The sequence below is a fragment of the Hippocampus comes genome, unplaced genomic scaffold (genome assembly GCF_001891065.2).
Source record: "Hippocampus comes isolate QL1 unplaced genomic scaffold, H_comes_QL1_v1.1 scaffold518, whole genome shotgun sequence".
In the NCBI taxonomy this organism is placed as follows: Eukaryota; Metazoa; Chordata; class Actinopteri; order Syngnathiformes; family Syngnathidae; genus Hippocampus; species Hippocampus comes.
Window position 1 is genome coordinate 57,080 of NW_017804833.1, and position 22,008 is coordinate 79,087.

Genomic DNA, 22,008 nt, shown 5'->3' on the forward strand with positions numbered 1-22,008 from the left:
GACAACGTTTCCCGGCTGACGGGAGTCGCCGCTCGCTCGTCACTTGGCGTCAGCCGCCTCCGCCCTTCTGAGAACGGGCTGGTGTACTTTTGCGCCGCCACCGAGGCGCACACCGCCACGCGCGACCTCATCTGCCTCGCCACAAAAACAGCGTCGGTTGGCTTTCGTACACAGGTGCAAGTGCAGTCGTGCCCGCGCCCCCCCCCCCCCCCCCCAAAAAAAAGGGGGTTGGGGGGACAGGTGGAGGCAGTCCCCATCCCCCGCCGATAGACAACTTAGTCGGACGTTTGAGTATGTGCTATTCTTTGGACGCAAAGGCGAACACGTGGCAGCAATACAACCGCGTTGTGCAAACGACCTGACGCGGCAGCTCCGAAGGGCTCGCTCACTCGCTCGCTCGCTCATCCCGCAAGCAGCAAAGACTCCGGCGTCACCACAAAGCAGAAAAAGAAGCTGATCTTGGCCACGTCGGCGATGGTCAGCTTGCCCACCGTGCGCATCATGGCCTCGTGGTCCTTGGCGGCCGGGTAGGACATGCGGGACAGTTTGGCCTCCAGGGCTTGCGTGGAGGGCAGCTGGCGCACCTCCATGATGTTGCTAAAACGCACCCGCTGCTTTTTACAAGCCGCTGGGACAAAAGCGGGAAAAGTTTAAAACCATTGCTGCACCGAAGCGGATGGGCGACGCCCACTCACCGGGTTCGCAATCGGTGTCCATCAAACAGTTGGCCGGATCGGCGGGGACGTCCTGAAACTTGACGGGCACGTACAGTGGTTCACTCTGCGTGAAAAAGGAGACCCCCGTTGGTTGGATCAACTCTGCCAAACGCACTCCGACCCACAACAACACTCGGTACCGACAGCGCTGGATCTTTTTTTTTTTTTTTTTGGGTGCCTAAACTGCATTTTGTATTTCCCGAGGTTGTCTCTGTGTGATTTGAAAACGGGTCGCTTTGTGTGCGTGATAAAAAAGAAATCAGGAAAGGGGCAAAGACTTTTTCACGGTTCACTTTTTCTGTTTCGGGGCTGCCTTGCATTTCGTAAGCCTCCGCGTCCTGTCTGCCGCTTTGGAGTTGATCCCGGCTGACTTTTGAGGGAGTCGACCGTCACTGGCCAGGCACGTACGTCACAACTGCCAACAATGTCAATGAACGCAACATGCAAGGACTCGACCACGTTGACCTCTGTTCACTCATTTCTTTCACTCGCAAAGAGCTGAAATGACGACGCCGGCAACGGGTCGCGCTGATCCGAGCGTTGGGTATTCCAAAGACAGAAACGTAACAGGAGGGTGAAACGATCGCCTACAAAGCAAGCCCACCTGGCTACGTGGCGAGAAGATCGAACTGGTTCGCCGGCCGACAACTTTGCGATGAATACGTACCAAGCAGTTGTTGACGGGGGCGTCATTGGCGCAAGGAGCAAAGTAGACTTCCGCATCGGCGAACTGTGGACAGATTGACCGGTTAGACAAAAATGCGACGACACAGTTTCCCTCGAGAGAGAGCCGAGCCCAAGCGGAAAGGATCTCAAGGCACCTATGGCAAATTCCCACGAGGTAAAATGTTTCTGCCATAAGAAAAGGCTGCTTCCTTGTTTTCTGATTATGTTGGTCCTTAAAGGAGACCTATTCTGGAAAAGTGACTTTTGGCGAATAAGAACAACGCGTCAACGTTTCCCAAAATTGACAGCGTGAGCATCCGAACTGACACCACTGACGATCCTCACGTGAAGGTGCTTTGCTGGTGTTGAATAAGCGAACGAGTGAACACGCTCTTGGATGTGACGTGGGCTCCTGATTGCACACCGTGTTGATGTTTTATGATCTTCTCCGTTTCAAGTGCTTTACTGCCATCTTGTGCCACCTATAGGCAATCAAACCCCATTTCAGGGAAGGGCCTCGGTGATTTGGAGACTTTCACTCTTGGCGCCAGGGCTCGGTCCCTCATCCCCACCGTGCGTACAAGCGAAGCGTGTCTGCGTTTGAGCGAGCCGGTACACTGCTGCCTCCAGGGCCGCCACAGCAGGAACCCCAGCAAGTAGAGCACAAACATGGACGTCTTGGTGAAGGTGCTGAAGAAGGGCTTGTTGTACTCCTGTTGCCGGAAAATGTACTGCGACGGAGCGGGAGAGAAGACAACAAACAATTCAGTGGGAGAGCGGCATCAGACAGGATATCGGTCGTGCGTCGTGAGAGACTGTCATGGGAAGCTATCCAGTTTGGAAATGTTTATTTGTTATAATTCGCGTTTCCTTGCACACATCATTGAAGTGACTTACACAAGGGTAACTAACTTGCGCCAGACAACAGAAAGTCCAATTACCACTTGTATCTGGGCAATTTTGGGCGGCGCTGTCTCATGCAAATGTGCCACCATACCCACCTCCAACGAAGGCGGGGGTACAGATATCGTTACCTTGACAACTCGGAGGCGGCGACTCGTCCAAAGACAGAAAAGTGCAGGATTTGTTTTTGCTCGCGGAGGCTGCACTTTTCAGCACTCAGTTAGGGCTGGGCGATAATTCACTCTCAATAGGTGTCGCCGTAGACACGTCATCGATAACAATAGAAAATGCCTTCGATAAAATGTTGCTGATCGAGAAAAAAAGCAAATCGCGAGCGCGACTTTGTGCGTGTTGTAAATCATGGGCGGAGAAACTCAATTTGGGGGCCGAATTACGCTCATTGACCAGCTTGCGCCGTCCCGATTTGCACGCAAACGATTCGCGTTCTTAAAATGTCTTCCTGAATGCAAACTGACGGTTTGGCTATCGGCGTCAAGTTGCCTCTGCGACCCTTACTGATGTCAGCTCGGAGGAGGCCACCCAGATGACGTCCACCAGCAGGAGGATGACCACCCCCAGGGCCATCCGCCTCCGCTGGGCTGCAGCCGGGCTCCCCGGAGAGCCCATCCGGTTCATGATGAACATGCACTCCATCGTCACACTGTGCAGGCTGACAACATGGAAAAATGATGAGCACAAACTTCGAAACAACAGGATCAAGCAGCGACTGCGAATGGCTTGTCGTTTGGCTACAGGTGACTTCCTTCCGCCGAAAAGCCGTTCAGAGCAAATGCACGCAGCGAGCTTCACGGCAGCAAGTTAGCAGAGCGGCTGAGCTGTTGTAAACAAGGCGAGCTGCTTCAACAGTTGAACACAGCTGTTGGCAAGAGAGAAAAAAAGAGACAATCAAGCCGACTGCGACTCACGTTGCACGACGCCTTCTCCTCGGCCACAATGGAAAGCAAATATTGCTTCCCCGGAGATTGACAAAATAAGTCCGCTGCCACTTGGATCGTTGAAATCAAAGTTGAGAGATTTTTGAATTCCTTGCCTGGGTGATTATGGTCGCCATTTTTTACGACTGATGTGTCAAGGTAACCGATAGCGGTGTGATTTCCGGGATGATCCTTCAGGGTAAAATTAAACGTACAGGAATTTTTCATTTTAGTCTTGTTGGCTCGGTTTTTCGTTGAATAACACGTACTTTCCACAATACATCGAGGTTAAAATGGCAATTGGTACTATTAGGAATGGATGTGAAAATATTTCTCGGATGCTGAGCAAAAGAAGGATGTGGTAGTCGAGCAACAGCAGAGAGTGACAAACTTCCGAAATGGTCCTTCAAGATAAAGCAAATATATGCAGTACTGTACTGTATTTGAAAAACGTACGGCAATCTTTCTCTGTTGTTTTTCCTCATGGATTTTCCGTTTTTTTCAAATACCACGGTCACATATGCAAAAATATTGCCAAAGAACACCTGCAATAAATGGAGGTTTTATAAAATTATTATATGGTGCACGAACGGGTTGTTCCTGATATATATTACCATTGTCTAACTTTAAGTCTGGAGCTGGACTCGGGCAGTGCACACTCTGGATCTCCGTTTCTTCCGCCTAGTTTATGGTGACGTCAGAGGCAGGCGACGCACTAAAAAGAGCGTGCGTGGTGTGGACGGACGCAATAAACGGGCGACGCTCCCAAATCGGTCCGAAGTTCTTATTATGGTTGGTGAGGTCTGATAAAGCCCCTCAACTCGGACATTACACGTTGTTTACAAATGTACTTTCCTATAGTGAATGTTCATGCCGTATTTTCAGGATTTGACGATATTCAGTGTGGATGCATTTGTTCCATTACAATGCAAGTGCAAATAAATTCAAGTCAAAAGTACTGAAATACTTTATTCCTATTTTTTTCCCCACTCCAACATAAAACAAAGCAATGTGGAATTGTATACAAGTGATAAATGCATAGGAATCAATCACAAAAAAAAACGTCACTGATTCGCGGATTATTACATAAAAAACATCGACGTCAGGCAGAATCACAATAAATGTGCAAAAAACAAAAATATTCACTAATCAACGCAGTGTGTAATAAATACAAGGTAAATGTTAGAAAAATACAATATGCATACTCATTATAATGAGCCCCTGCCCCCCAACACAACAACAATGCCGAGTTCCATCTACCCGCATGTCATTGTTGCCGGTGGTTTCCCTGATCAATGAAAAACCATCTCACTTATCCATGAGACCTTTGTGTTGCTACGGGTATAAACGCCACGGCGATATTTTTTTCCTCTATCAACATGCACATAGCAAGTGAGCATAGTTTGAATAAAATGGTAAATAAGTGGTCTAACGCTACAGTTTGAATCTTCTCCCAAAATATCCATATGGCCCAGTAGTGACAGGATTGATATGTAAAGGACACAGTGCCTAACAAAGTGATTAACAAAGTGAGTGGTGGCTGCCTCAATGACCAAAAACCCATTTTTCAAAATCCATCCATTTTTTTCCCACTACTTTTTCACATTGAATCTAATTTTCAATTCACCGCAGCCCCCACAAAGCTCACTCAGCAGTACCCCGTGCAAAGTTGTGGAAATTGCTTGTTTTCACGCCTTGCCGGCTCTCCGGTTTCAGGCTGGCTACCCCAGCCCCGAAAACTCCATTTTTTGCAAGCATGTGTATTCTGGTGAAAAAGTGTTTTGTAGGTGCTACAGTTTTTATCATGTGGAGGTAAAAGGTGGACACGAATGGAGAGAAGCAAAAAAAAAAAAAAAAAAGACATTAAAAAAAACAAAGTTCCCCCAGAACGAAATAGGCATGGTGCAGTATCAAAATACAAAACCAACAAAGTAAAAACAACAACGAAAGCACAGGTTTAAAAAAAAAAAAAAAAAAAAAAACCAGCCCCACTGAAACAATATTCTGAGGAAACAACATAACTGCAACACGTAACAGCGAAGTGGCAAAGCCTGAATGAAAGCAGCCAACTAAACAGAAGCAAAGTGACGCGTCAACGATGAACACCTGGACAAGCTACGAGTCACTGGAGGGAGCCGATTGGCTGATTGGTCGACACATGGGACAGCGCTGACGAGAACATGTGGAAACAAAAACCCAATGAAAACACATGACATCAAAAATGGGACACAGGGAAACAAAAACATCCCCCGCCCAAAAATGTCAACAAAAACATTGACATATTGAACAGGAAGTGGGCCGATTTGGTACAAAGTAGCCATGTTAGGCCTCCTACTCGAACAAACTCGCAAGTGGATGCGTCTTCTGAGGCCACACCTTGAGATGGACTTATCACCCAGGAATTAAAAACCAAAACATATCCATCTATTGAAATGTCAACTCAATGATTTGCTTAACATGGAGAGCTGGCCGCAAAAACAAAAGCTTGTGCACGGCGCTGCATGCTTTCAGAGACTCCGAACAAGATACGTTTGTTGAGCACAAGTCAGCAAAACAGGAAGTGACTGCAAAGCCCATAAAAGTGGGCAACGCGGCGACGAAGGAATGTAAATAGGAACACCGAAACAGCACGAGAAACGATACGCATATGGACGGACGTCATCAAGGGAGAAAGCGAGCAGACAGCCAGCGGCGGGCGTGCTTTCCTTTCGGATCCGAGCACGCGGCTGGCGAACCAACGTGAGGTAAATACTGACATCAAGTCGTCACACATCCAAATGTGTGTTAGGACATGTACAAAAGCGCCCCAAATCCTCTTCAAAGCCGCAGCGTCGATCAGAGACAATGACCACGTTTTCCCTGAGCGAGTTCCATAACGTTCCAATGCGCAAACTGTCCTGACGTCATCGCTGCGGAAGAAATACAACAACAATAACAAAGAACACGCTGGAGACGTTTGCACGGCCCCCTTGGAAAGTGACCATGACGGTGGTTGTGATGTGCGATAGACGCTCAAGAGAGCAGCACTTGTCACGCGGTATTTTCTTGCACTTGTGGGAAGGAAAGCGGTCCCGATGCCACAGCGGAGACCGTGCAGGACGCTAGCGCAGTAAAAAGCAGCCACGTGGCTCAGTGCGCAGCATGAAGAGCGCGCACTTGGATCAGCTCCACTTAGCGTGATCGTCAGCTCCCGTCCAAGGTTTTTGTTTTCACCTTCTTCACATGAAGTCCATATTTACAAAAGGTAACGATGGTGGAAAATATAAAGCAATGAATCGAACAATGAAAGCTGCAAGCAGCGGCCAAAAGCTCTTTGCGACCACTTTTTGATGTTGAATTCGTGCCTTCGTCACATCCCGGCTGGATTATTGTCATGCACCTGACTTTGGAGTCAGCCAGTCCTCCATGAAGCGTCTCCAGTTGCTCCAGAATGCCGCTGCTCGCCTCTTGACTGCTATTCGTAAGAGGGAGCACATCACGACTACTCTGGCATCCCTTCACTGGCTACATTTTGGGGTTCTATTTAAGATTCTAGGACTTGTTTTCCAATCTGGAAATGGCCCCACCCCACCTGACCCATTTTGGGTTGAAGCAGTCTTTTTTTGTGGTGGGGGACATGTCCACGATTGAATTAGTCCAATTGGACGCCGGTCGCCCAGACAGATGCAACATTTCCAAAGAGGATTGCATCCAAATCACATTAGTGAGGACCTGCTCCTCACTGCTTGCAGCTTTTATTTTCACATGGTTTGAACCCCCAAAACGCACCAACATTTGTGGCATTTCCATACATGTCGGCCACTGTGAGCTCGGTCTGAAAAAGAAAAAATAAAAATCGCCACAGGGAAAACAAACGGGAGTCGTTTTTCTTCTTCTTTTTCTTCAGACAAAAGTGTTGCCAGATATAGCGAGTAATGTACTGCGCTTGGTATATTGGATGCTGGATTATCTTCCAAATGTTCCGGGCTTTGGAGCCAGTCTTGGCTTGGGTTTGAAGCAGACAACGCGAGAATGTGTGTGTGTGTGTGTACTTGTCGAACCGCAGTCAGGCACCGTGACTCTCTGCAACCTTCGGTGTTCAGTCCCGCACGCAGTCCACTTTGTAGCTCGAAAGCGGGAGCGTCCGGGTCCTCCGGCGAAAGTTTCCAATCACCAAATGGAGTCCAAAGCTCTGAAAGGGAAAGACATGAAACAGGAAGTGAAAAGCATTCAGGCAAAGGCTCCATCCCCTCGGAGTCTCCCCTCACTTCTCGGGACTTCTAATAGTCTCCGGTCCGCAGACCTGAGGCACCGGGCAGGTGCGGAGGAGCTCCGAGAGGTCAGGTGGGGGGACAGGCCGTTTGGCGATTTGAAAACAAATCCCGGGCTCTTTGAAAAAGAACTCTCAAATGAGCCAACGAGGGGATGCCAGAGTAGGAGCGATGCGCTCCCTCTTTATACGAGTAGCAGTCAAGAGACGAGCAGCAGCATTTTGGACCAACTGGAGGCGCTTCATGGAGGATTGGCTGACTCCAAAGTCAAGTGCCGAACAGTAATCCGGCCGAGATGTGACCAAGGCTTACATTGCAAAGTGCTCTTGAGAATTTGAGAAAGGAAGGGCTTGACTTTAGTGCCTTCTACCATTTTGTTACTGATTTATTGTTTTGTTGTGACGATATATGTTAGTTGCTCCATGTACAGCACTTTGTATGCAGCGACGGCTGTTTGAAAGTGCTCGAGAAATACACTTGAGTTGAGTTGAGCGTGCTGCTGTGGTTTCTTTCAGGAGGGTCGCACGAGTGCGAATGTGGAACTGAGCGTAGAGTTTTTCGCCTTACAGTTGGCCAGCTGCAGCCTGGTCTGCTCCTTCTGCTGGCTGGCAGGAGTTCTGGTCTTTGTCTTGATATAGGTCAGCCTCTTTGGTTCCATTCCACCTAGGAAAAAAAACACACAAACAAACAAACACACAACAGAGGTAATGAGCTTTGTTTCTAGAACAATCACAGAAGTTTTGTCGGACGCGGTCGGAATGCGCCAGTCGACAACAACAACTTTGGCAGTGCATTGAAAGGAAAACCTTGAACGACAAGATTGTAGCTTGTGCCGACTCCGGCAATCCCTTTCTTTCCATCAGACTCATTCGGAGCAAGGCCTCCCAATTGTGTTTTGGAACCCAAATCCCCTCAGGTCTCGTGGCTTCCCGGACCGACTGAATTGATACCCGCCGGGCGAAGCTGCAGCCTGCTCCGCCTTATACCCGTTTAGGAGCGTCTCTTTTCAAATGCCGGATTTTTATACGGGGAGCTCTCAATTTCCTTCCTGGCGGCCCTCGTCACACGTCCACCTTTTTCTATTTTTCTTGAGAAGGCAGACTGCGATTCCTTTTTGTGTATTCTTATTTAACCAACTGGTGTGATTCACCTTAACCTGCCGTGCCTGCTTGTGGAATGCGGGAGCAAACCGGAGTAAAGCCACGTAGGCACGGGGAGAACATGCCAACCCCGCACAGGAAGGCCGGAGCCCGAATGGAACCCTGCACACCTCTGCGCCGTGAGGCCGGCGTGCTAAGCGGTCGACCGGCATTGCAGAAGATCCAACGTGAAATTTCCCATTCCGACCGCTGAGTTTCTCCCCACGACTCGGCCGCTCGGCTGGCAGGAGAGTCCAAATAAATTGGTGTGGGACGCTTCTGATTTATTTGGACTCTTTTGCCCGGGCCGCTCTGCTGTACTTTACTTTACCTTGCGGGGGTCTCTGGGCCGCGTCGCGGGGATCAGACACACGGGCAGACGTCACAAGGGGTTGAGGTTGGGGTCGGACGGGCCGGAGGAAGGCCGCGCTAGGGAAAGGCGGCGGCTGGATGTGGGACGGAGAACGAGGCACCGCGGCATGATCGTCCCGAAAACCCGAGGGGATCCTCCACCGGGGCAACGGGGACGCCTCCTCGCCGGAGAAGTCGGGCAAGCGAGCGACAGGCGGCGCTGGTTCGGGTTCGGGGGTTGATGACGGGGACTTGGGGAGGAGGTGCAGGATGGAGGAGAAGAAGGAGCAGGATTCGGGGAGGGGGATGGTCCCGATTCCGCTGTCCAAAGTTCGCATCTGGCAGCCGGACCCTGAGGCACAAGCACAAAGGTTGGCGGGGACGCAAGCAGGGGGAGGAAAAGAGGGCGGGTGGGGTGACACCACTGGGGCTGTAGTGGTCCTGAAAACCATTTGGAAGAATGGCGGGCAGGGATCAGCAAGGGGGCAAAGTTTGCTCTCTTCTTTATGCCATTTACTTCGGCTGCATTGCATTCATTTGGGCCTTTTTTTGTTGTTTTTTTGGAGGGGGGTCATTCATCTGTCTCCTGAAATAATTTGTCCATTGAATTCGTGTCAATCATGAAATAAATGGATAATGTGCTGTATTGCCTGGTGTGAAAATGTGGCCCGTTTGTCGTGAAGCGTCGCCCCACTCAAGCATGCATAACAATGAGCCTTCCCGATTCCAAACGGTCAAAGCCGAAGAGGACTGAACGGTGACGCGTTTGAGCACGTGGCGCTGCTGGGATGAGTCTCGTGCCCACTTTCAGTTGCCCAACGTATCACCAAACATGACGCACACCAAAACACGAGCATATAAACAATCACTGGAGATCTAATTCAGACAATTAGATCCAAAATGGGGTCACCCTCTCAACATATGAGGACAGCAACGCCGGCGGCGGTGCGACGCGGCATGAAAGCATGCTGAGCTGACACTCACACACTTACACACTTGGGGGAGCTTTACCTTCACAACGCCGACTGTCCGCATTGGTCCAAAGAAGCTCCTGTCACGATCATGGTACATCTTTTAAAGTTCGCATCGTCCGCACGATGCCTTAGTCAATGAAAAGAGCGCGGGCGGCCGGTCGGAGTGGGACGGAGTGGCACAATCTATTATTCGTTTGGAGGTGACAATGTCACGTTGCCTTCCCTGCAAAAACCACTCAAAAGTGGTTTCATCTGGTCTACATCGGGCCACAATTTGGAACAATGCACAAAGTCGTCGGGAGAAGCTCCGTTGAGTTAGTCTGGAGGCCTTTGCGGACTCGCGCGTACATTTCATACGTGGGCTTTACGACTCTCTGCAAACAGTAAGGTGGCAAATCCCAAATCGACTCTGATCGGCTCTGAAAAGATGCCGGCGGTCAACCGAGGCAGGCGCAAAAGCGAAAGCTTACCGATGACGGCATCCTGGAGGGTGGTCTTAATCAGGGCTCCGTTTCCAGCGTCCGCTCTCTGGCGCATCATCGATGTGGTCGGCGCACAGCGGAAATGAGCACAAGAGAAACGATCAGCATCGGCGCCGAATGAGCACAATCGCGACAAAACAACATCAGCGGTGTCGGGTAGGAGTTGGCATCGCCGGGCAAAGCTTCGCGTAGCATGATGGGCACAAAGGCATTTGCGCTCATGGGTGCACGGCGGAAATGAAGCTGTCGCGTGTCGGGATGACCAAAAATGACTTTCTGCGCCTCGTCGGCCGCGGGTTGACATGGGCGTGCTTTCGTGTGGCAACGAATCCACGGACTCGAGGTGTTTCCTCTACCTGTACGTCCCCGATGGCATCGATGCGTCCTTGCGTGTCATGAAGCGACATCCCCGGGCAGGGCATGGAGATGCAGGCGCGCACTGCGTCGTGCGACTCCCTCCTTCCCACGGAGCTGAAACAAAGCAGCCATTCAGGAACAAATTGCGACGGTTGCGAGTAATTATGGGATGACGCTAACAGTGCGTCTGCGGTTGGATTTACGCTGCGCGATGAGTCTTATTCTACACGCGGCGCGGCTGAGATAGGCGTGTCGATGCGGCGTCTGAAAGAAGAATACAAACAAAAACAGAACCACGGAATGGGTCTTACCAGTCTTTGGCGTCACTTTTTCTTCGGTCGCTCTTCTTGTCCGTCTTGGTCTGCTTCCCCCCGAGCAGCGACGTAATCTTCTGATCCCTCTTCTCTTCTTTTGCCTTGGCCACGTCCGTCTTCTTGCCGCTGGGCACGGGAATCTTACCCTTGCGAAAGCCGAACCAGTTGGCCAAGGTGGATCCGGATTTCTGCTTGACTTCGCTACTCCTCTCCTGCTCCTGAGACTTGTGCAAGTTCTCCTCAATCCCGAGCATCACCTTCTCCTCAATGGTGGTGATGGTACTCTGCCTCTCAGGTTCTTCGCAGACGGGTTCTCCAAAGGCGCTGCAGAACTGTTGCTCGATTTGAAGGCGTCTGGCTTGTTCCCGCTGGAGTTTCAGACTCTGGAGTCTTTCACTGGATGAGCCCGGACTCGGGGGAACTGCCAGGCCTTCCTCCATGAGGAAGTTGTCCAGGAGTGATCGGTTCATGGGGCAGTGGTAGCTACTGGAGCAGCTCATGCTTCCTGGGAGAATGTCACCCAAGGAGTTCAGGGAGCTCCCAGAGTGCGTTTTGATCTGCGTTCGCACCTTGCCGGACCAATTGAAGCTGGGGCGGTCCATGTAGCGAGCGCCGAAGCTCTGGCTTCGAGCCTTGGCCCCGTTCATGCCCATCACTGGCTTCAGCGGGGGTCTGGTGGACACGGAGACGGAACGCTTGAAGAGCCAGCCCTCCTCGTCGAAGCCCCAGTCCAGCATCACGCCGCCGTCCGCCGCGACCGGAGCCCGGCAGGGCTCGGAATCCAGGGAATTACAACGGGTCTCAATCTTCTGCCGGGATCTGCCGCCTTCATTCATCAAGTGAGGCTCACAAATGTATGTCTGGTAGGTTTGGATGCCTTTCATGGATGGGCTTGGGTCATCCCTGTTCTGGCGACCGAGCATGAGGAACGTACCGCTTTCGGGTCCCGAGATTGCCTCGTGGGATCGAGCGTTTGCGGGAAGAGACATTTTTGCAGCCCTGGACCCGGAATTTTGGCAGTTGCGATAGTAGACATTGGAGTACGTCTGAGGCAGGACTTCGGAAAGTTTTGGCTCGCTAATGCTCTGCTGAGACCGTTGTAAGACATTCGGATTTGGTAACAAAGAGGTTGCGACCATTCCACTGCGGTACGCGACGGCGGATTCCAAATCCTGCGTTTCTAGAGCGGGGACGGCCGGCGTGCTCGAGGGTTGGCCGTCGAAGACCGCTTTGGCGGCTTGACTGTCTGGCGAAAAGCCACTCTGTTGACCGGACAGAGTCTTTCCCACAGTGGCGCTCTGAGGACGAGTCACGCGTCCAGAGTCCGACATGGTTCTGAGCAGGAGCGAAGTCGTCCGCCCCGGTGGGGTCGGGGCGGACGGGGAGCCGAGCTCCGAAGAGAACGGGTCCGTGAGCTGCTCCCGGTGTTGTACGTTACCGCGCTCCTCCGCGCTGGACACAATTCTTGCAGACGGCGGCTGTCTCGCCGGAGCCTTTGAATCTTCCTCCACCTCAACAAGTTTGGTCACTGAAGCGCTTTTGACAGGCGACGCGAGAGGCGAGCGCTGTTGTACGCGCTCCAAAGACTTGCAGGTCGGGGATGCAGAGTCATTGTCTTTTTGGGCCTCGTGACCCGAACTGTGCATTTTTCCGTGACTGGGCCTTTTGTTGGGGCTCCCGGATTTGTGCCCCCGGATGAGGTTTTGATGGAGCGGCGAGTGGACGTGTTTGTGCTGTTCCGGTCCGGCGTCGGCACTCTTGCTGCGCAGGATGAACGCCTTCCTGGCCGAGTCGCAGAGCTGCTGTTTGGGCTTCGGGTTCCTTGAAAGCCCGCCGTCGCTTTGGTGAGAAACCTCTGCCGAAGAGCTGCGCTGTCTGGCTTCGCTCACGCAGCTCAAAGCCCGCGTGGCAGAATGCCGCACGGCCGGGGTCGCATCCCCTGCTCGGGATTCCAAGTCCATGCGGTCCAGCCGGGATTTGCGGTCGCTGCATGGTTCCCGGTTGTTGTTGCTGTCGCTCAACATGATGCCAGAGTTCTCGGTTTCTTCTCGTGAGTGTCCCTTTAGGCTTTCTTTTTCCAGCGTCCCGGGCGGGCCCGCAGAGAATACGAAGTTGTCCGAAACGGTGTTCCCGAAAGATTCTTTGGACCCCTCTTCTGTCTGGACCCCTCCTGCCACGTCGTCACCGGATTCCTGACTTGGCGACACACGTGAGTTGTTGCTGCTCTCAACAGGGTCCACGACGACAATCCCTACGTTTGCGTTTTTGTCTGTCTCGGCTGTCGTCCCCGGCGGGTTACTCTTGACGCCCAGCGAGTAGATGCCCTCGTTGGACATCATGCAGTCCTTGCATTGCGGTGCGGACCCGGGGTAGGGTTTCTCCTTCGAGACGCTGGTCTGAAGACGCTCGAGGCCTTTCAGGATGTGGCCTTCCTTCAAGCCGAGGTCCGTCTGATGGCCAGAAACGGCAGCCGCGCTCATCCTCTTGTCCCGACCGGCGGCGCACTGCGTGGCAAAGGGGTATCGACATCTATGAATCAACGAGCCACCATCCTTGAGAGTTAAGAGAACGTTTGAGAGGAGTAGGTCACCTGTTTGGACAGGCCTCGTCCCTCGGCCCATGTGCGCGAGCCGCTGGAGTATTCGCTACCGGCGCCGGACAGAGACAGGTCGCTACCGGTCGCGCTACTACGCGGGCACGTCAGACTCACGAGACTGGGCCACCTCCCTGCAGCGGACGCCACTTTTCCATTCCTTGGGATTTCCTGGACGGAAGAAAACCGTTTTGCTTTTCGGGTAAATGCTCCAACACCTGCTTCCGACTGGGGCAGACCTTTTGGTGTCCACCCGGTCTATATTTCTCGGTGAGAGTGGAGTCCGGAGAGGACTCATTTCCACCTTTCTGACAAAATACAAGCCCTCAACATTCGCCTGAATTGGCTGCGCTTCAAAGCAAAAACGGTCACGGGTTCGTGGGACTTTTTCAGGTGTCCCCCAGATTCACGAATCATCCCAAAAATGGGTGGGCATGTCTCAGGACGTAACGGGACGGTCCCGAAAGGCTCAAAGAAGCAGCCCCCCCCCTCCCCCAGATAGAATGAGAAGTCAGTCAGTTTAATTTTTCAAGCAGCCATTTTGTGCAAATTCCAAGGCTCATCAGAGTCATTTGCCGCAAACGAACCCGAATCGTTCGTCCTGACTTGCAGTCGGAAAAGTTGCAGCCCTCCAACGTCATACGGTGACGTGAGGGGGAAACGTGCTTCAATTGGCCCGGCGTCAATGCCCTCCTCTGACAAGCTCGTGTTTCGAAATTGCGTTGCCGAACCTCCGTTGTTACTAATAAAGCACCGTCGTTTTTTTGTTTGTGACTTCATTGGAGACGAGCGCATTTCAAATTCAAGCCTCGGGGCTGAGACGATCATATCACGAGCAGCTTTCTCGATAGCTGAGGATGGTGCGATAAATCAAGAATGGCCTGCTTTGTGCAAGTTATTCTTAATACACCTCGAAGAAAATCGTAACGAGCCGGAAAAATGCTGTACTCCTAAAAAAAAAACAAAAAAAAAACACAGAAGGAAACGTTGCTCAAAAATCAGACGAGCGTCAAATCCTCAAATGTACGCACGTTCAAATAAGGCTGCTGTAAAAGTCCCCAGAAGTTGCCCGGGACCAAAGTGAAAATAACATTAGCCAGAAAAAAAAAAAAAAGACCACTGTAAAATCGGCAAAAGGTCAAGATCTCCAAAGTTGTGCAGGTCAAAATAAATCTACAAGTCTCCTGTAAAAGACCCAAAGTTGTGCAGGTTCAAGTGCGACGGTGGTAAAAACAAAGCAAAAAGCCAAGCCGCTTTGGTCCGTCGGGCTCTTACCTGCGCCGCGGGACTCGGCGACATTCGCAGTCGTTGTTGGAACAAGACGCTCAGTATGCGGTTCTGCTGCTCCAAGTCAAAGACGCGCGTGCGCAGCTTGACGCATTCTTCTTTCAGGTCCTGCTAAATCCACATCGGTACAGACCAGGGAGGGGGTCAAATACTTCACCGACTCCGGCATTGGTATGGCGAGAGGATGACGACGCACCTTTTGAGTGAGGAGAGCCTGGACCACCTGGTTGGCCACCTGGACCAAGAAACGAGTGGACAATGAAGGCACCGCTCAAATATGCGCCGCCGTTTAACCACCAACAAAAAAAAAAGTCACGTGTAGGCGGTCGTCCAAGGACGTCCGAGCCCTCGGTGTCGCCGCCGGGCATGTCTGGCGGCCGACCTCGGCTTTATTTCCCAGCACGGCGTCTCTTGAGACTTTCCCGACCGACGCGTCTGCGCGGCCATCAAAGTATCGGCCTGTTCCGATTCCCGACTGCCACATTTTCGTGACGCCCGTCCGTTAGCCAAGATTCTTTTGCCAGCGTTTGCGGGATTATGTTGTGGACCCTGAAATCAATCCAATTTCACTGGGACACAATCGATTCGATTGCGTCCAACGCAAGGCGTCGCATCATCGCTTTCGCCCGTCGTCGCGATCTCGGATGAGCTGCAATTGGTCGTTTCCCTCCGGCGTCGGTTTGACAAAACATGAGGTGGACAAAGCGTCAAGGTGACCCGTGCCCGAAATTCAACAGGAAGTCGGCCATTTTAGCTTGAGGCATCGCAATCTCGGAGGGATTTTAGGTGGCACACTTTGACAAACCCCGACTGGGGAATTTGGGCCAAGAATCGGGACCCTTTTGCACATAACTTGGCCGCGCAACTTCAAGTGAGACAAAGACAACCCAAAGCGGTTTTCCCCATTCCTTACCTCATCCAGGCAGCGCTCGTATTGCCTCCTCTGGTTGTCGTTTTCCAAGGACAGAGCCGAGTTCTCAGCCTGGAGGAGACACTCGATGAAAAAGAATGCGCTCAACGCGATCGGTGGATGAACTGGTGGGAGTCGATATTGAGCTTGCCGATCAGAGCAAAAAAAAGGTTTTGTTGCCCACGATTCTTTGGAGGCAATGTCGGCGGAGAGCGTCAAAAGGTCACGCGTGGCCTGGAAGGCTCGCAGTCAGGGTGCAGAAAAGGTCAGGCGCAAACCAAGTCACGTGGAGTCGAGTGTCGTGTGCTGACTTGTAACAAGACGCCGTCGAATGCTGCGCCCGATTCTCGTGTTCAATGCCCGATTGGCATTTGAGCCAAAGGGAAGAGCCGACGGCGAGTTCGGCCCAGTCGACAAATCAGCCTCACGGCTGCAGAGGGACCCCCCTCAAATGATTGCGAAGAACGCTTGGCGAATCATCCTCGGCGGCTTTCGAGTCGGGGCGGCGCGGTGAGAGAGCGGTTGATTCGGGACTTGAATCTCCATGAGTACGAGCGCCACAGAACATGGACGGGTGGAGGTTTTTTATGACAGAGTGGCCTAAAAAGCATCGCGGCACGAGTGGGGGGTTTAAGGTTCAAACTCCGCACGTCGCGTTTCCGTGTCTGAAAGCTCTTTCGAATCCAGCCGAGTCCATTTGTCAAGGCCAGCCAAGAATGTTTGGAGGGAGGCGGCAAAACTTGGAAAGTGACACCGAGCGAATTGCGCTTTGCACAGCCTTGATGGATTCACTGCGAAGGAGTGAGAAGGAACGCGCTGGGTCTCCTACCTCCAAAGCTCGGAGTCGTTGGAGCATGGAATCGCCGTTGGCGCTTCCCTCCGGGCCGCCGCCGGCCTCCGGCGCTTTGGACGTCTCCGTTTCCGAAGCTGCCGGACCCTCCAAACTGTCCTGCTGCTTCCACATTTCCTCCAAAAGTTTGTCCTGCAACACGGCGGCAACAAACCAGAGACGCGCTGGCATTTACCGAGAGGACTTCAACTTGCCCTCGTTCTCATGAGAGCTTTCTGAAGTCTTTGCTACCTTATACGCTTTCATCAGGTCCAGTGGGTCCACCTTGGGGCCGTCCAATGAGTCCTGGTTCTGGAGTAGGGATCGCACCGTCTCCTCCATCCTGCATTTTGACACAAAGACGAGCGACCCGCTTAAAAAAGTACGGCCCCGTGATTCGGGTCGCGGCCGGCGACAACTCAGGAGTTGGCCTGCCGCCTTCTTCTTCGCCTTCATCCCGCGGGCGGGAAATCGACGCCACCCTCCCGAGTCGCGAGTTCGACGCGTTCGGACTGCGCCGCAAGTCTTCCTTGCCGCGTCCTTCAAACGCGTCGGAAATCGCGCTGAGCTCTCTCGTTCGCGGACGGCTTTGGGGAGGGCGGCGTTATCGTTCCAACGTGGCGAATGATCCGCCGCAAAGCCGCAAATCCATCAAGGACGTGAAATGACATTGAGTTGGCATCGGACGAGCTACATCAAGTCGCTGTCAAATGTTTGTGTGGCATGCGTGAAGGTCTGCTCATGACCGTGACTTTGAACCGCCTTCCATCTTTTATTTATAATTTTTTTTTTTTCGACAATCTGACCCCGAACAGACTCAAAGCACGCGTTATGTGATGGCTTCATGGAAGGCTTCGATTCATCTTCAAATACAAGACGGACTCTGTTTTTAGAATACACGTTTGCATTTGAAGACCCGCGCCAAAACAGAATGAAAGCGGCGAGCTCGGCGGAATCTTGTTTTCATGGCCAATCCCCAAAATGATCGTCCAGCTTCGTCTAGCTAGTATGATCCCGGATCGATCCCGGGAGTTGAGGTAAGCTATTTTTCCAACTAAAAAGGAAAAACTTTCCCTGTCAGTTAATGCCGCGGCTTCAACGAAGCGGAGATAACGGCTTCAAATAAGCCAACGAATGAGGCTTTGCAAAGCGCTTTGCAAAGCCGTCCGGTGTCGTAAAAGCGCCGCGTATGCGAGCGCGCGAATCAACTTGGATTTTTCATTTCGCAATGTCACCCGTTCACGACCAACCGCGAGCACGATGTGGTCATTTAACGACGATGCCGTCGCGTGGTCTCAATTTCGATGCCTTCTCAACTCCTCAATTTCATTCAACAACTTTTTTGCTTGTTGTCATTGTCATCTTGTCCCACAAAGTGTCGCTCGCTCATTGGCAAAGAACACATTTTTAACCATGCCACCGTATCTTGTCAATGTCAACACACACACACACCATTCAGTGAATCTTCTGTTTCTGAGTGACTGATTTTGGTGCGGCTGGACATTTTTGAAGCTGTCTTCTCCACTTCCAGAAATACTTCCCCCCCGCCCCCGACAACCACCCCCGCAGCCGGGTGATATTTTTAGCGTTTTTTTGAAGATGGTTGACGTTGCAAAGGTTGTTACCCCGCTGAGACGACGTTACCATTCTGTCGCTCTCACAGTCTAATCTGGTGCCGCGGCTTCTTTTTTTTTGTTTGTTGTTTTTTTTTTCCTGAGCAGACGAGTTCAGTCTTTGAGCGAGAGCTATTTATTGCCGGTGTGATTTTAAAAATATACAAATGTGCGTGCGATTTTTGTCCTTCATCGTGACATCAGAATGATTTCGGTTGGAGACGACTAAAGACGTCTGATGGCAATTTCATTTCTACTCCTACGAACAAGCAAAATATCCATTCGTACCACATGTACAATTTCAACACTATTATTTCAGACTGGTCAAGGAGAACCCAAACAAAGCAAAAAGCTCGCCGTTTCTCAACTCAAGCGTATTTCTCGAGCGCTTTAAGACAACCGCCGCCGTCTATAAATTGCTGTACATGGAGCCAAAAAAAGAACGCATACAACAACAAACAATAAAACAAGACAGTAGAGAGCACAAAAACAGTCCGACTAAAATTCGAGTCTGATGCCGAGTCCAAGGCCAAAGAATCAAAATGACGAGTTTTCGAGATGGGCAGCGAGGGGGCTGGCCCAAACGTTCATTCCAAAGAGAGGGAGCGCCACTGCGCTTCCCCCTCGGTACCTTTAATAGTGTCTGCTCCGCAGACCTGAGGTGCGTGGGGGCTGAGGAGCTCCGAGAGGTCAGGTGGGGAGAGGTAAAAACAAATCAGAGGCTCTTCCAAAGAACTCTCGAGTGTGCCGGTGAAGGGATGCCAGAGTAGGAGCGATGCGCTCCCTCTTGACGCGAGTAGCAGTCAAGAGGCGAGAGGCAGCATTCTGGCCCAACTGGAGACGCTCCATGGAGGATCGGCTGACTCCAAAGTCAAGTGTGTTCCAGTCATCCGGCCAGGATGCGACGACTGTTCCAAGGTGCTCTTGAGAAAGGTGAAAGAAGCTGCATCGAACAACGGCGTTGAATTTGCCAGTCCAATTAGAAATGATTGTGCAGTTTCAGGCCCGAGTTCGAGACTGTTGCCTTAAGATTAGAAACCAGTGGACAACCCCCCCTCACTTGTAGATCGCAAACCAAAGACAAATTGTGAAGACGCCGGACGGCGTATTGACGCCGAGCCTCCGGAATGAAAGCCGCCCCCTCGGCCTCTGGATGGTTTCCATTCAAATCGGTTGTGCTGCCGTACAAAGCCACCCGTGGCCCTAATTGCGTCCGCTTGCCGACGGCTTTGTCCTTGCCACGTTGAGTAGCCAATGGAGCCATTTGCCACAGAGCGGCGCCTTGACAACCTCCGTGACATAGATCCACCATTGCCTCCGCCTTGGTGGGATCCTCGAACCTCTGGGCTAACGCTGACCCCCTTTTTTTTTTTTGCTTTGGCCTTTTTTTTTTTTTTTTAAACGTGGCTGCACAATGGTTGCCCAACCGGTCCTATCGAATCCATGAAAACTGAGCTCTGCGATCGTGTGCGTGGTCTACGCAGAGGTCACGACAAACCGACTTGGGCTCGACATTTTGCTTTATACGTGACTCTTCAAGCCGTTACGCTGACAAGCGAGCAACAGCGCCCCTCCCCCTGCCCCCCTAAGCGCCCAAACTACATTTCGGTGCGCTACAGTGGGCACAGTGACAGAAAAAAAAAAAAATGGGGCATCCATCGGAAGAAGATGAGCTTTCGCGTGAGCACGTTTTCCAGTCTGTGTTTGGAAAAGTATGCGGCCCGCTGGCATTCGCCCAAATAGGCCGCTCCCAACCAAAACGGCCGACTTGCTGTTACATTTCGGCTATGGGTCCCTCGGACACACACGCACACACACACACACACACACATACACGTATCATATGGATGTAATGAGATCAACACAAGATCAACTTGTCTGGACGCAAGCCCTCAAGAGCTGATTTTTCCACTCGCACGTCCCGTTGACGTGAGACAGCTCTCGATCTTTGAGGAGCGAGTACATGCTACTTATTTGTTGTCTGTCGGGCTGGACTTGCAACGCGATTGTTTCACGGCTCGCACAAGCCAAAGCCTTCCCGGAGCCCCCGGGAGGGAGTCAATTATGGATGCGGGACTCGGCTTAGCCTAGTTTCTCGGCTCCTCCGGGGGAAGGAAGCACGCCGACTTGCCGTGCGTGACACGTCTCCCAATGTTTGCATTATGCATGCGGGCGGTCCGTAAAGCGCGCTTCGGCGCGCGGCCGGCGCTTCGGTCCTCCGTCAGCAGGAAGTAGTGATGGAGGCCGAAGCAACGGGCAAAACCGTCAGCCAGGAAGGAGTTTTTTCCTCTTCGAAGAAGAAACCTGTCACCCAATTTAACCATCCCAGCGCTGCGAAGAGAATGGGCTCGTATTTTTCCAAAATCAAGTGGTCACCAGAAGAAAGGCACATTTTCTAGGTGACGGTCACAAATTCAAAACCATTTCAAGCGTGGTGACTCGTTTTGAATTGCCACAACGTGGCGGGATGAAAAATTCCAATCTTATCAGAATACGCATTTATTTCTGACAATATGGAAACGAGAACAAGGAAAAAAATATCGTAATGTTGCGACTTTTTTCTTGGGGTAAAGAAAAGCAAGTATTTCTCATTTTCTCATCTGCTTCTGCTCACGGCGGTTCGCGGACGTGCCTGAGCCTTTCCCGGCTGTCTTGGCGTGCACCCAGAACTGGTCGCCAGCCAATGGCGGGGCACACATCGAAATACGACCAATCGCGTGCACAGTCGGACAATTTGGAGTGCTAGCGGGCATGTTTTTGGAATGTGGAAGCAAACTCCCCACAGAAGGGCCGCAGCCCGGAATCGGACCCGTGACCTCTGCAGCGTGAGGCGGAGGTGCTGACCCGTCTCCCACCGTCGTGAAAAACATTTGCATTTTTTTTCTCTCTCTCTCTCTCTTTCTCTAAACAACGGCCACCTTTTTGGTTGGCGTGACATTTCGGCATGCTAGTGATGGCAAAAGCATGTGAGCACGCTGGCATGTCCGAATTCTGCGCGACGGCGTCTCACTTCGACCGGCGCTTTGAATTGTCCCAAAGCTAAGCTAAACAGAAGCGACGGGCCGATTGTGTACGCTTGCGGCTCCTCCTTGAGTGCCACTGATTGCGCCCGCACGAGCCGCTTACCTCGCCGCGGAGCAACGTCACATCCCTGGAGCGCCGGCGACCGGTGCGGAGCGGGGAATCTGGGTCGGCGCCAGCAGCCCATCCATCCTGGCCTGCCTGCGTGGATTCCGGCATCCAGCCTCAGGAGGAGCCGCCAGGTTCTCGCATCCTCCTCTCCTCTCACACACACACAAAAAAAAAAAAAAAAAAGAAGGAAAGGGAGCAAAAATATGAGGAGGAAAGAGAGGATCTTGAAGCAACCGCGGCTCTGCAAAGGACTCAGCAGGCAGTTTTCCTCCTCTTCGTCCTCCCCCGCCCCCCTTCGCGGCGGCCTCGCCGCCTGATTTGTCGCTTTATGGCTCTATTTGTGTCTTCCTGTGATGCTCAGCCGCGTTTCCAGCTCGCTGCTCTTGCGCTCGCTCGCCCTCCCTCTCTCTTCTCGCTCTTTCGGTTTCTCGGCCGGCCAGAGGATGCTGAGCATGTGTCGAGGGTGGGGGGGCCGGCTCGGGTGAGGGAGCCTCTGCATACTTCCCAGCTGTCAATGCGGGGGGAGCCTCAACATTGATTTTGTGTTTGTTGCAAGA

The 22,008-nt window shown here is 52.1% G+C and overlaps 2 protein-coding genes across 5 annotated transcripts; both read right to left on the minus strand.

Moving 5' to 3' along the window:
• Positions 1-401: 401 nt before the first annotated feature.
• On the minus strand, positions 402-3,659 carry LOC109515322 (solute carrier family 35 member F5-like). The gene is made up of 6 exons (XM_019869020.1): positions 3,212-3,659; positions 2,802-2,955; positions 1,964-2,113; positions 1,384-1,446; positions 696-780; positions 402-628 (listed from the first exon to the last, which is right to left on the minus strand). Exons 2-6 carry the CDS (start codon positions 2,937-2,939, stop codon positions 402-404), a joined length of 663 nt encoding a protein of 220 aa, XP_019724579.1. The 5' UTR covers positions 2,940-2,955; positions 3,212-3,659.
• Positions 3,660-4,173: 514 nt separating this feature from the next.
• Positions 4,174-22,008, minus strand: LOC109515329 (nck-associated protein 5-like). 4 transcript variants are annotated; one of them, XM_019869041.1, is made up of 13 exons: positions 21,446-22,008; positions 16,959-17,049; positions 16,707-16,859; positions 15,881-15,949; positions 15,164-15,202; positions 14,956-15,075; positions 13,678-13,851; positions 11,085-13,591; positions 10,773-10,887; positions 10,405-10,462; positions 8,941-9,312; positions 8,038-8,133; positions 4,174-7,391 (listed from the first exon to the last, which is right to left on the minus strand). In XM_019869041.1, coding segments are annotated over exons 2-13 (3,795 nt in total). In that variant the 5' UTR covers position 17,049; positions 21,446-22,008; the 3' UTR covers positions 4,174-7,389. The 4 variants fall into 4 exon arrangements, with proteins under 4 accessions (XP_019724600.1, XP_019724593.1, XP_019724608.1 ...); XM_019869034.1 differs by lacking the exon at positions 4,174-7,391 and having other exon boundaries at positions 7,925-8,133; XM_019869056.1 differs by lacking the exons at positions 4,174-7,391; positions 8,038-8,133 and adding an exon at positions 9,972-10,011 and having other exon boundaries at positions 9,226-9,312.

Bases quoted from the DNA above. Each gene is read 5' to 3' on its own strand.
- LOC109515322 (XM_019869020.1), bottom strand. From the start codon at position 2,939: ATGGAGTGCATGTTCATCATGAACCGGATGGGCTCTCCGGGGAGCCCG. The intron at 2,114-2,801 runs GTAAGGGTCGCA...GCTCCGTCGCAG, and splicing joins CCTCCTCCGAGCTGACATCA to TACATTTTCCGGCAACAGGA. The intron at 1,447-1,963 runs GTACGCACGGTG...ATCTGTCCACAG, and splicing joins AACGCAGACACGCTTCGCTT to TTCGCCGATGCGGAAGTCTA.
- LOC109515329 (XM_019869034.1), bottom strand. From the start codon at position 17,048: ATGGAGGAGACGGTGCGATCCCTACTCCAGAACCAGGACTCATTGGAC. The intron at 13,592-13,677 runs GTGACCTACTCC...TTTGCCACGCAG, and splicing joins GACGAGGCCTGTCCAAACAG to TGCGCCGCCGGTCGGGACAA. The intron at 8,134-8,940 runs GTAAAGTAAAGT...TTTTTTTCCTAG, and splicing joins GGCCCAGAGACCCCCGCAAG to GTGGAATGGAACCAAAGAGG.